Below are 13,145 nucleotides of genomic sequence, written 5' to 3'. Positions count from 1 at the left end.
GTGCGGGCGCTGGGCGGGCGGGGGCGCGGGGACCCCAGGCCCCCGTCCGCGCGGCTCTGCGCTTGCCCCGCCACCGGTGTGCCGGACGCTGTGCCAGGTGCTCAGCGGCCACGGGTGCCAGCGTCAGACCGGGTCCCTGCTGCCCCGGAGCCTGCAGCGGAGAAGGGCGGCAGATGTTTAACGGCGGAGACAGCTACCCAGTTAGATCGGGAGCGCCCGAGAGAAGCAGGGGGCGCTATGGGACCGTCTGTGGGGGATGGGCCGGGGGCTCACAGGGACAAACTCCACCCGCCAGAAGATTTCCTCGTGGAGCAGGGCTTATAAGTGCTCTAGCAAGGAAAAGGGGGTGCTTGCTGTTTCTATAAGAGAGCCACGTGTAATGAAAATAGAAGTAAGCGACCCATGATGAAAAGCTTTTTGTCAGCTTTACCCTGCAACTAAAGGTTTGTGGCTACAGCCCCACCTGGTCATCTTTAGGCCTAAGAGCTTCTGTTATGGATCAAGAGTCTATTTTTCATTTTCTTGTCTCATACCGAGGACTATTTCTTTACTTTCCTGTTTCTGGAAAAACGTTAGGGTTCTTGGCATTTTTCCAAGTTGTAAGGTAACGTTTTTCAAGCCAGTTAGTGCAATTACCTTTGAGCTCTAAACAAAGATTTTCTCAGCTTCTTCTGTGTTGTAATCAAATGTTTTTCACTACTAGCGTGTGCCTCATTCTGTCACGGCAAAACATGACGTACCACTCCATCGCCTCCTCCCGCTCATCCCTCCGGTAGCTCTCAGGAGAGAAGTGCTGCTCAGTCACGCGAGTTTGTGTTCCTCCTTTTGTGGCAACGAACAGAGAAGAGAATTCTAGAGCACCAGAAAGATTAAGTAAGCTTTTAAATGTTCTTAAATTGTTGTTAGGTGCCATCGAGTATGTTCTGTCTCAGCGACCCTATAGAACAGTGTAGAACTGCCTCCTAGGGTTTCCAGAGAGCAGGTGCTGGATTTCAACTGCCAACCTTTTGGTTAGCAGCTGAGCTCTTAACCACTGTGCCACCAGGGTTCTGTTCTTAAATGTTTTTGTTTTTTGGTGGGGACGCTACTGGCATTTTTGGTGGGACAGCACTCCTACATCTTGCCCACTAAGTCAAGGAGCACCTTCCAGACACTGTGACAGCCTGTTGCCCCTACACATTTCCACAGATCCCCAGGGGATGGTACTGCCTGTAGTCGAGGGCTGCCATCTTGTAGGAATTGTTCCCCAAATCCAGATAGAACAGCAGGCTCCTTACAGTGTTAATGTTTGTGATGTGGGGATGTCTGTGTTATATTTTTACCACAAATGTAAAGTTTCTTGAAGATGATGTTTCAAAACAACGTTCACTCAGAAGTAGCTCGCTACCTGTGTTTGCTTGGTGGAGGGTGTTTCGTTTCAGCAGCAAACAAATGTCCTTGCCTTTTTGTATTACCAACATGGCCTTCAATCCAAAAGCAGAGGACAACCCACAGTCATCGAGAAGCCATCAGCCAAAGAGTTGCAGTTTTCCTGTTCTGCATGTGGTTCGAGGTTCCTTCTTCAAGGCTCCTTGTGGTTAAGGAAGAACTGATGGTTGAGGCATTGTCAGTAATGCTGGTCTGATTGTCTATGTGTGAAATCCACCATTTTCCAGATAACGGAGTTAATGTTTCCAGAGTATTTGCCCTTTGTAGTAACAGCAACGAGTTATTTCTGCTTTTCCAATAATAACAACTGCAGAACTTTTTATGTGCGGGCACCTCAGTGCTTTATGAGAATTATCTTATTTAACCCACAGCAGCTCTGTGGCATAGGTACTATCATTTCCCTCTTTTCTGATGAGGCACCTGAGTGTCAGAGCCTTAGAAAGGACAGGCTACCTGCCCAGGGTCCCAAAACTGGGAAGTGGCTGGGTCAGTGCTGAGCCTGCCTGGGACTCCATGGCCACATCCTGTGTTTCTTGCCTTCTAACCATGAGTGCTTCTTGATGAAAACATGCATGCTTCGGGGACGTACCACCAGTTCGTGTTTGTGTTCCACTTTCATTGTTGGAGACGTTCTGCCTCCGACCAGTATTTGATGTTTATGTGCCGTGAAAGTATGATATTTGTATGCTGAGCATCTGTTTTCCATTAGACAAGATTAGAGTCTAGCTTTCTCAATGTGAAGTTCCAAATTAATATGTATTAGTAAGTTGTACCTTGTTTGGGTCACAGAACTTTTTGAGAAGCTGATGAAAGACCTTCATCTTAGAAAATTCACAGATGATTTCGCGTCTCATTTCTGAGGGTGCTTTTCATGTTCATGGGCCTAGACTAAGACCCGTGCACTGGCGCTGCAGTGTTTTAGTGAAGCCTGTCCCATTTGTGTTTTGAATCTGTGGTGATTGACACATGCATTTGTCTTAAACCTGTTGTCGGCTCTCTTGGTGGTAACGGCTGCCTGGTCTGCCATCAGTGGGAGAACAGAGGTCCCCATGCAGTCCGCTGCTCTCCACCTGGTGGGACACTGATTTTGTATTTCATGGCAAGACCCTTGGACACAGCAGGGCATAGTGAACTAAAGTGGGACCCCATCCAGCTCAAGGGCACAGGGAGTGTGTAGAATTTGCCCAGAAGCATTAGCATACACAGCCAACCTTGAGAGCAAGAAGGGGAGATGTTCCTGGCACCAGAGCTGTAAATGGAGCTGCAGCTGAAAGGCTCAGGGTTTTAGAGCCAGGTGAGAGCCTTGTGGGCTGGAGTCCAGTGTTCGTGCTGGGACAGGGAGTAGTGGTTTAAGCTTAAGGCTGTTGTGGTGACGTCTAGGGGGTGGGGGAGCACGTTTGCAGGGCTCTCCTGGGCCCCAGATGATTTTAGCTTGACAAATGCCTGGTCTTGGCCAACTTAGATTGCTTTCAAGCCTTGTTTATAGGGTTTGGTTTCATAAGTGGTGTGTCTCTCACCCTCAGGAGTTCACATTCTGATGCTGGAGTCCCGGAGCTGGAGCCATGAGTGAGTTTCGGATCCACCATGATGTTAATGAGCTGCTCAGCTTGCTGCATGTCCATGGGAGCGACGGGGCTGAGGTCTACATTGACCTGCTGCAGAAGAACAGAACCCCGTATGTCACGACCACTGTCTCTGCACACAGCGCCAAGGTGAGCGCCACCCTGGCAGGCAGATGGCAGCACACAGTGCAGGCTGAGAGCTCTTATGTGGCAGGTGTTATGCAAAAGTCTATGATTTTATTGAATGTTTATGAGAGCTCCTGCCACTCCCTCATCTTACAGATGAGTATGTGGAGGGTTAGGGTGAGAGCTCGAACCTGACTCTCAACCACTGCCTTCCCCATGTCCTAAGAGGAGGTGGGCTCTGGTACCAACCTCATGAAATCCCTTTAAATTACTATTTCTTTAGTCAAGTAATACTCAAAATCATAGATCTTCAGTAGAAGATGGTTTTGAATTTGGAATCTGTTGTTAAATTATGAAGCTTCGTTATTCAGTTAAATAATAGCATTGGGTAATTAGACAAATTAGCTAAACAGAATTGAGAGTTCAGGACCCCACAGTTATCGTTGTTGTTAGATGCCGTCGAGTCGGTTCCAACTCATAGCGACCCTATGCACAACAGAACGAAACACTGCCCCGTCCTGCGCCATCGTTACAGTCGTTGTTATGCTTGAGCTCATTGTTGCAGCCACTGTTTCAGTCCACCTCGTTGAGGATCTTCCTCTTTTCTGATGACCCTGTACTCTGCCAAGCATGATGTCCTTCTCCAGAGACTGATCCTTCCTGACAACATGTGCAAAGTATATAAGACACGGACTCTCCATCCTTGCCTCTAAGGAGCATTCTAGCCGCACTTCTTCCAAGACAGATTTGTTCGTTCTTTTGGCAGTATTCAGTATTCTTCGCCTGCACCACAATTCAAAGGAGTCAACTCTTCTTCAGCCTTTTTTATTCATTGTCCGGCTTTCACATGCATATGATGTCATTGAAAATACCATGGCTTGGGTCAGGTGCACCTTAGTCTTCAAGGTGACATCTTTGCTCTTGAATGCTTTGAAAAGGTCCTTTGCAGCAGGTTTGCCCAATGCAATGCGTCTTTTGATTTCTTGACTGCTGCTTCCATGGCTTTTGATTGTGGATCCAAGTAAAATGAAATCCTTGACAACTTTAGTCTTTTCTCCATGTATCATGATGTTGCTCATTGGTCCAGTTGTGAGGATTTTTGTTTTCTTTATGTTCAGGTGTAATCCATACTGAAGGCTGTGGTCTTTGATCTTCTTTAGTAAGTGCTTCAAGTCCTGTTCACTTTCAGCAAGCAAGATTGTGTCATCTGCATAACATAGGTTGTTAATGAGTCTTCCTCCAATCCTGATGCCCCGTTCTTCTTCATGTAGTCCAGCTTCTCATATTACGTGTTAAGCATACAGATTAAATAGGTATGGTGAAAGAATACAACCCTGATGCATGCCCTTCCTAACTTTAAACCAATCGTAATCCCTTGTTATGTCTGAACAACTGCCTCTTGATCTATGTAAAGGTTCCTCAGGAGCAAAATTAAGTGTTCTGGAATTCCCATTCTTCGCAGTGTTATCCATAGTTTGTTATGATCCACGTAATCAAGTTCCTTTGCGTAATTGATAAAACACAGGTAAACATCCTTCTCCTATTCTCTGCTTTCAGCCAAGATCCATCTGACATCAGCAATGATATCTGGCTCCACGTCCTCTTCTGAAACCAGCCTGAATTTCTGGCAGTTCCCTGTCTATATACTGCTGCAGCCATTTTGGAATGATCTTCAGCAAAATTTTGCTTACGTGTGATATTAATGATATTGTTCTATAATTTCCACACTTGGTTGGATCACCTTTCTTGGGAATAGGCGTAAATATGGATTTCTTCCAATCAGTTGGCCCGGAAGCTATCTTCCATATTTCTTGGCATAGACGGATGAGCACCTCCAGCGCTGCATCTGTTTGTTAAAACATCTCAATTGACATTCCATCAATTCCTGGAGCCTTGTTTTCCACTAATGCCTTCAGAGCAAACTTGGACTTCCTCCTTCAGTACGCTCGGTTCCTGATCATGTGTCACCTCTTGAAATAGTTGAATATCGACTAATTCTTCTTAGTATAATGACTCTGTGTTCCTTCCATGTTCCTTTGATGCTTCCTTTGTCATTTAATATTTTCCCCATGGAATCCTTCACCATTGCAACTCGAGGCTTGAATTTTTTCTTCAGTTCTTTCAGCTTGAGAAACGCTGAGTGAGTTCTTCTCTTTTAGTTTTCCATCTCCAGTTCTTTGTATGTGTCATTATAATACTTTACTGTCTTCTCGAGAGGCCCTTTGAAATCTTTAGTTCTTTTACTTCATCAATTCTTCCTTTCGCTTTAGCTGCTCAGTGCTCAAGAGCAAGTTTCAGAGTCTCCTCAATGTCTTGGTCTTTTCTTTCTTTCCTGTCTTTTGAGTGACCTCTTGCTTTCTTCATGGATGATGTCATTGATGTCATTCCACAACTCATCTGGTCTTTGGTCACTATTGTTCAGTGCATCGAATCTATTCTTGAGATGGTCTCTAAATTCAGGTGGGATATACTCAAGGTCATATTTTGGCTCTCGTGGACTTGCTGTGATTTTCTTCAGTTTCAGCTTGAACTTGCGTATGAGCAATTGATGATCTGTTCCACAGCCGACCCCTGGCCTTGATCTGACTGATGATATTGAGCTTTTCCATCATCTCTTTCCATAGCTGTAGTCAGTTTGATTTCTGTGTGTTCCATCTGGTGAGGTCCACATGTATAGTCACCGTTTATGTTGGTGAAAGAAGGTATTTGCAATGAAGAAGTCATTGGTCTTGCAAAATTCTATCATTCGATATCCAGCATTGTTTCTATCACCAAGGCCATATTTTCCAACTACTGATCCTTCTTCTTTGTTTCCAACTTTTGCATTCCAATCGCCAGTAATTATCAATGCGTCTTGATTGCACGTTCGATCAATTTCAGACTGCAGCTGCTGATAAAAATCTTCCATTTCTTCATGTTTGGCCCTATTTGGTGTGTAAATTTAAATAATAGTCATATTAACAGGTCTTCCTTGCAGGCATATGGATATTATTCTATCACTGATAGTGTTGTACTTCAGGATAGATCTTGAAACGTTCTTTTTGAGGATGAATGCAACACCATTCCTCTTCGAGTTGTCATTCCCAGCATAGTAGACTATATGGTTGTCCAATTCAAAATGGCCAATACCAGTCCATTTCAGCTCACTAATGCCTAGGATATTGACGTTTGTGCGTTCCATTTCATTTTTGACAATTTCCAATTTTCCTAGATTCATCCTTTATACATTCCAGGTTCCAATTTTTAATGGATGTTTGCAGCTGTTTCTTCTCATTTTGAGTCATGCCACATCAGCAAATGAAGGTCCCGAAAGCTTTACTCCATCCACATCATTAAGGTCAAGTCTATTTTGAGGAGGCAGCTCTTCCCCAGTCATCTTCTGAGTGCCTTCCAACCTGGGGGGCTCATCTTCCAGCACTGTATCAGACAATGTTCCGCTGCTATTCATAAGGTTTTCACTGGCTAATGCTTTTCAGAAGTAGACTGCCGGGTCCTTCTTCCTAGTCTGTCCTGGTCTGGAAGCTCAGCTAAAACCTGTCCTCCTTAGGTGACCCTGCTGGTATCTGAATACCGGTGGCATAGCTTCCAGCATCAGAGCAACACAGAAGCCCCACAGTACGACAAACTGACAGACACATGGGGGTTGAGAGCTCAGGACCCCACAGTTAAGTTTCATTTATTATAAATGGAGTATTCTGAATCATGGTATTAGGCATAACGCCTGACCTGTGCATCACAGTAAAGTCCAGAGGGAATGAATTATAACAGGTAAAGCAAGTGCATAAACTGCTAGGAAAAATGGAAGTGACTATTACCTGACCTAAGACTTAGAAAGCATAAAATGAGAAAAGCCTTAACAGAAAGTATGAATAACCAAAAAAAAACCAAGCCAGTGCCGTCGAGTCAATTCCGACTCATAGCGACCCTAAGATTCTGGTGAGCTTCCTTAGTTTACTTCAGGGATATGTGATTATTTAACCTGCCTAGTTTAACTGTTTGGCTTTTGTCTATAATTTTCTGGAAGGTGTGTGTTAAGTGCATAATTAATTGCTGCCATTAAATCACTCACGTTCATGCTTTCAAGGTTAAAATAGCAGAATTCTCTCGAACTCCAGAAGACTTCCTGAAGAAGTATGATGAGCTGAAGTCTAAAAACACGCGGAGCCTGGACCCACTGGTGTACCTGCTGTCGAAGCTCACAGAGGACAAGGAGGTGCTGTGGGGACCGGCTGGGATAGTGTGGTGTGAATGCTGTGAAAAGATTTTCCTTCCGTGCCAGAAAGGCTAACAAGACACGAGCTCCTCAGGGAGCTTCTGCTAGGGACAGTGGTTTTAAGCAACTTCTCGGTGTAGGAGATATACTTCGTTAGATAGGACCTCTCCAGTCTGCCATTACCGGCAACCGTGTCATCCATTCACCACATCTCTGCCTCTACTGTAGCCTCTTGTGCTCGCTCGCTCGTTTTCCACCTCATACGACGTATGGTGCCATTAGGATGAACAGTGAGCCAGGGTGGAGCAGGACCATCTCCAGGGAGAAAGGGGCAGGGAAGCTGATTCCTCACTGTGTGTAATGCTGTATTCTTTGAGCATTTTATCTTGTGCACGTGTTACTTTTGTTTTAAGAAAAAAACACGTCCAGGCCGAAGGAGCCTGGCCCTGAAGAGCATTCCAGTAGTGCGTTAGGTACTTAAGCTTGGTTCATGCAGCCATGCATCTTTCCAGGACCAAAGGGGTGAGGGTGGTGCACATGAGCCCGTGCCCTAAGGGGGCCGGCTCACTTGGAGTGGGAGGGACCTCAATGAGGTTAAATTGCAGAGCTGGCTGTGCCTGCATGCAGGATGGATCTGGAGTGGACATCAGAGGAGGTTTTTAGCATGTGGCAGATGTACCACCTGCTGGGAGGCTGCCTAGAGACAAGAGGGAAACTAAAGGGTTACAAGAGTGGCTCCTCTGTGTTCCCCACAGGTGCTCATTTGAATTAGGAAAGAAGTAAGTGGGAGGGTTGCTTTGCTCTCCAGATTGAACAAGCATGCTGACCCCTGTAAATACCTGGCTTTGTTGTTTTTAGACTCTGCAGTACTTGCAGCAGAATGCAAAAGAGCGGGCTGAGCTCCTGGCCAGTGCTGCAGCCAGCTCCACCCCCAGCTTCAGTGTCCCTGCCTCTGCCTCCAAGATCTCCACGCAGGAGCTTGAGGAGCTGAGGAGGCAGCTCGGCAGTGTGGCCACGGGCTCCACGCTGCAGCAGGTACGCCATCCATTTCTGGGGATACACCTTCCCCCAGACTGCACCTGCCCACCTTTCAGGTGCAGGGCTGCAGCTGATGGGCCACGTCTCTGTCACTTGTTAAAAATTAATGTGAAGTTTGGGAGATAGAGGCTTTGCTTTTGACCATGACCCAGCTTTAAATTTTCTTTATAATCAAGAATTCTGGGCCACAAGAAGACAGCAGCCCTGCAGTAGGTTTTGACTTACCCAGGCAGCCAGACTCACCTGGTGAAGGGTAGTGGTGGGATCTCAGCCAACAGTTACGGCTTCTCATTTTCCTCCATCAGTTTTTGTGCTGAGTAGTTTTTCTTTGTATATTGTCTTTCCTGTTTTTCATTGTTGTCGATGTTGTTTTTGCTGAGTCTATGTTTTTCTTATGTTTCATTTTGATGTGTACGATTGTTAAGTCTCTTTTATGGTTACCTTAATATTTATCCATGTTTTTCTAAGGTTAAATCAAATTTTTTTCTTTATATCGCCTTGATTTTTTCTCCATATGAGAGATCTGTGACTACATTTTTTAGTTCCTCTTTATTGATTTAATGTTGTCATCTTTTACGTAATGATAGCACTGTTTGCCTGTTTTGAGTGGTTTTTTATCTTGATTTGTTTTTGAGATTTCCCTGTCTGGGTCGCTATCTGGTTGCTCTGCCCTGTGTTCTAGTCTTGGGTTGATATCTGACGTTATTGATTTTCTAACCAGAGAACTTCCTTTAGTATCTCTTGTAGTTTTCATTTGATTTTTGCAAATTCCCTCATCTTCTGTTTATCTGGAAACATCCCAATTTCACCTTCATATTCAAGAGACAGGTTTGCTGGATATATGATTCTTGGTTGGCAGTTTTTTTCTTTCAATGCTTTGTATATGTCATCCCATTGCCTTCTTGCCTGCATGGTTTCTGTCGAGTAGTCCAAGCTTATTCTTATTGTCTGTCCTTTGTAGGTGACTTTTTGCTTATCCCTAGCTGCTCTTAAAATTCTCTGTCTTTGGCTTTGCCAGGTTTGATTATAATGTGTCTTGGTGACTTTCTTTTGGGATCTACCTTATGTGGAGTTTGATGAGCATCTTGGATAGGTATCTTCTCGTCTTTCATGATATCAGGGAAGTTTTCTGCCAACAAATCTTCAAAATTTCTCCCTGTATTTTTTGTTCTCCCTCCCTGTTCTGGTACTCCAATCACTCGTAGGTTATTTCCCTTGATAGAGTCCCACATGATTCTTAGGGTTTCTTCATTTTTTTTAATTGTTTTATTTGATTTTTCTTCAAATATATTGGTGCCAAGTGTTCTATCTTCAGTCTCACTAATTTTGACTTTCATTTCCTCAATTCTGTTCCTCTGACTTTCTATTGAATTGTCTGATCTGAAATTTTGTTGTTAATCTTCTGTATTTCTGATTGCTGTCTCTTTGTGGATCCTTGTAGCCTGTAAAATTTTTCGTTATGTTCTTGAATAACCTTTTTAATTTCTTTGGCTGCTTTATCTGTGTGTTCCTAGGCTTTTTCTGCGTTTTGCCTGATCTCCCTCCTGATCTCCGTCTTGATGTCTTGAGTAGAGTTCTGTATATTAATCTTTTGTATTCTGCATCTGGTAATTCCAAGAAGGCACCTTCATCTGGAACGTTCCTAGATCCTTTGTTCTGAGAGCTTGTTGAAGCGATCACGTTTTGCTTATTTATGTGGTTTGTTATTGACTTGTCTCTGAGTCACCTATAAGTTACTGTATTAATTTATGTTTGCTTACTATATCCTGGCTTTTTGCTTTGTTTTGTTTTGATGGGCCTAAACTTGAGTGAGCTAGCTTGATTATTTGTACCTTTGAAGCTCTGATGTCCTGTCACCAGATGGCTAGAGCTGTTACCAGGTATACGAGCCTAGGAGTCCATTCACCCTTCTTGTATGGATTCAGCTCAGATGTCCGGTACAGGCACTGTTCTACAGTCTTAGAGGGGCAGGGATGGTTGGTGTAGGTACAGGTATCTGGTTGCAACAGGGGGTTACGCTCTGAACAAGGCAGGGGGCTGACAACTGTCCCCCGAATGTCTGTTAGGAAAGTGCGTCCCTGTTCCCTAGAGCACACAGGTGGGTGGGTTCTGCAGATGGACCATGGGCACCCAGTGCTTTTGGTTGTAAGGACTGGGAGATACCAGTTATCCTTGGACCCCAGGTGTGGGTGGCTGGGTGACCTGAGTGGAGCCACGTCTTTAGGCCCCTGATGTGCGTAGGTGAGGACCCTGTTTAATAGGCAAAGCGGTGTCAGACATCAAACACCCACCTCTCCACCGCACAGCTGAAACACTTGAGGTCTGCCAACAAGGGCCTGTTCTCCTGAAATTGGCCCCCACAGGCCCATGCAGGGATAAAAGGTATTCAGGGTCCACAGACCGTTTCTGCCTGGACAAGAGCCACTTTTGCCCTGAGTTCCCAGCTTAGGGGAGCCGGCAGGTTATCTTTTCCCCCAATTGTTGATTTATTCCTCCTCCAAGGCTGGGAGAATGGCTCAGGGCACGCAGAAGGACCTATCTCAGGCCCAGGGAAATCGACAGCCACTGAAGTCGGCTTGGGGACTGGGCGTGCAGTAAATCAGGTGCAAGTTCTTAGCTTTTGTCTAGAGCACTGTTCTTCTCTTGTTCCGGAGGCATGAGTAGACTGTGCAGCTCACGGTCTCTCTCTGAGGAACCCATGTCCCAAACACTACCGCCAGCCCTGCCACGGTCGCGCCAGGGTTCCTTGCAAGTCAGGTCCAACAGCTCCTCACTGTTTCTGAACTGTCTCTCCCTCCCCCTGCCACTTGGTCTGATTTCCTTACTGTGCCTTTGATGTTCAGGGCTCCTAGCTTGCCATATATATAATCGTTTTCTCCGGTCTTTGTTGTAAGAGAGATCACTGGAAGCATCTGACTGCTTTGCCATCTTGGCCCTGCCTCTTTTCTATTAGTTTTTGACAGTTTGTTTTTTCAAGAGTGTGCTTTGTAGATAATCTTCTCTAGATTGTTTCTTTCTTCTGTATTTGCTTTTTTCTGCTTTAGATTTCATGTCTTCCACAGTTTTTTTTTTTTTTTTTTTGATTAGCTGTTTAAGCATTTCTTACGTGTATAATTTAGTGGCATCAGTTACGTTAATCATGTTGTATGGCCATCACCAGTGTCTGTTGCTAAATTTCCCATCACCGTTAACAGATGCTCACTGCATCCTAAACAATGACGGCCCCTCTCCCCCTCCCTCCCATCACGGGCAACCACGAGTAAACTTTGGCGCCTGTTCCTTTACCTGTCATAGGTATTTCACATAATCCCTTGGTCTTTTGGTTAACTCTTATCCCATAGGTCTTTCTGTTCAGAGCTGCCAGATTATCACCTTTGTGTCCTTTAAGTCCTGCCTCAAATCTCACTTCCTATAAATTTTACTAGCTTAGCCATGAGTGTATTGAGAGCAGAGGCCTAGGCTCCCAGTAGTGGCACCATGCACCAGTAATGACAGTAATAGCTGCCACCTGTCAGCACTTCCCACATGCCAGACACTGTGGCGAGCCCCTAGGTACACATCTTGTTTAATCCTCACACACTGAGGGGCTGGTACCACCTCTACCCCTGCATGACAGATGAGGAAACTGAGGCCCCTCTAAAGTGTGGAGATGGGAGTTTACACCTGAGCTGCCCACCCCAGAGACCGAGCCCTGTGCCCTTGCGCTGACCTCCTGAGTCAGTGCTGCTGAGAGTTGGGCTGCTCCAGCCTGATAACACCCGATGGCTGGTCCCATGCGAGTACTGCAGCTCTATGCTGTAGGTACTGGGAGCAGAGCCTTCCTGGTGTGGTCTTGCAGAGCTGTCCTCACTCTGATAGGCCCTGGGCGGCCACGTCCCTCTTCCTGTCAGCCTGAGAATGCACCAGTGTTGCTGTGGCCTGTTCACACTGTGAGTCCCAGGGCACAGATATGGTCATTGCCAGGAGAGAGTGATGGAGGTCACACAAAGAGTGCTCCTGAGAGCCAGGCCTAACCTGGGACACCCTTCCTGGGGCATGGCAGGGCCAGTGCTTGCGAGTCACGAGGAGGCTCCTGGACTGGGACCCCCTGAGATGAGACCCCTTCCCCCCCGACATTAAGGGTGGATCCCCTGAACCAAGGACCCCAAGATGAGGGATGGGTCCCCTGAACTGATGGCCCCCTGCCATGAAGGGCAGGTCCCCTGAACTGAGGGCCCTGTGAGATGAGGGGTAAGTCCTCTGAACCAATGGCTCCCTGACATGCAGGGCAGGTCCCCGTGGACTGGCGGGTCATCCTGAACTAGGGGTCAATGTTCTACCCTAGGACCTGGCCTGGTGGTGGCTCACAAACCATTATTTCAGTTTTGCACAGGTTTCCTGAGCCCTTACCTGTGTTAGATGATCAGCTTTTTTGTTAAAGACATGTGTTTCTTCAGTTTTTCTACTGAAAGTGTATCTCTTTGTTCTTTAAAACGCCCTTGCTAGTCTCTGGAACTTAAAAGAAAGATGCTTCGAGACAAACAGAATAAGAAGAACTCAGGCCAGCAGCTCCCTGTGTTCCCAGCGTGGGTGTATGAGCGACCTGCGCTGACCGGGGACTTTCTGAGCAACTCGGGGGTGGGCGCAGATGCGGCCCTCCCCATAGGTACGTAAGGTACTGATGGTGCGGCATTTCCTGACATGTTTGCCTGTCATGATCGGGACCTAGGTTGTGATGCAGGGTTTACCAGCTCACACGTGCTCAGGTCCCAGTATCTTGCGGTAACAGTAACAGTTCC

General features: G+C 46.0%; 1 protein-coding gene across 4 annotated transcripts in view; it reads left to right on the top strand.

The window, feature by feature from the left end:
* The window catches only part of TUBGCP2 (tubulin gamma complex associated protein 2), a 29,786-nt gene that overhangs the window by 129 nt on the left and 16,512 nt on the right, over window positions 1–13,145 (top strand). Inside the window, exons 1-6 of one of the 4 annotated variants that reach the window (XM_049854710.1) lie at window positions 3–443; window positions 704–873; window positions 2,952–3,140; window positions 7,201–7,329; window positions 8,188–8,364; window positions 12,853–13,012. In XM_049854710.1, coding sequence (XP_049710667.1) covers window positions 2,991–3,140; window positions 7,201–7,329; window positions 8,188–8,364; window positions 12,853–13,012 — 616 coding nt within the window. In that variant the 5' untranslated portion in view covers window positions 3–443; window positions 704–873; window positions 2,952–2,990. Of the gene's footprint in view, window positions 1–2; window positions 444–464; window positions 605–703; window positions 874–2,951; window positions 3,141–7,200; window positions 7,330–8,187; window positions 8,365–12,852; window positions 13,013–13,145 lie in introns of those variants that run through there. The other 3 variants (XM_049854712.1, XM_049854711.1, XM_049854709.1) reach the window with 3 other exon arrangements.

Source organism: Elephas maximus, chromosome 16 (genome assembly GCF_024166365.1).
Source record: "Elephas maximus indicus isolate mEleMax1 chromosome 16, mEleMax1 primary haplotype, whole genome shotgun sequence".
Classification (NCBI taxonomy): Eukaryota; Metazoa; Chordata; class Mammalia; order Proboscidea; family Elephantidae; genus Elephas; species Elephas maximus.
Note: the sequence above shows the minus strand (reverse complement) of the source record. Positions and strands in the feature narration are given on the sequence as shown.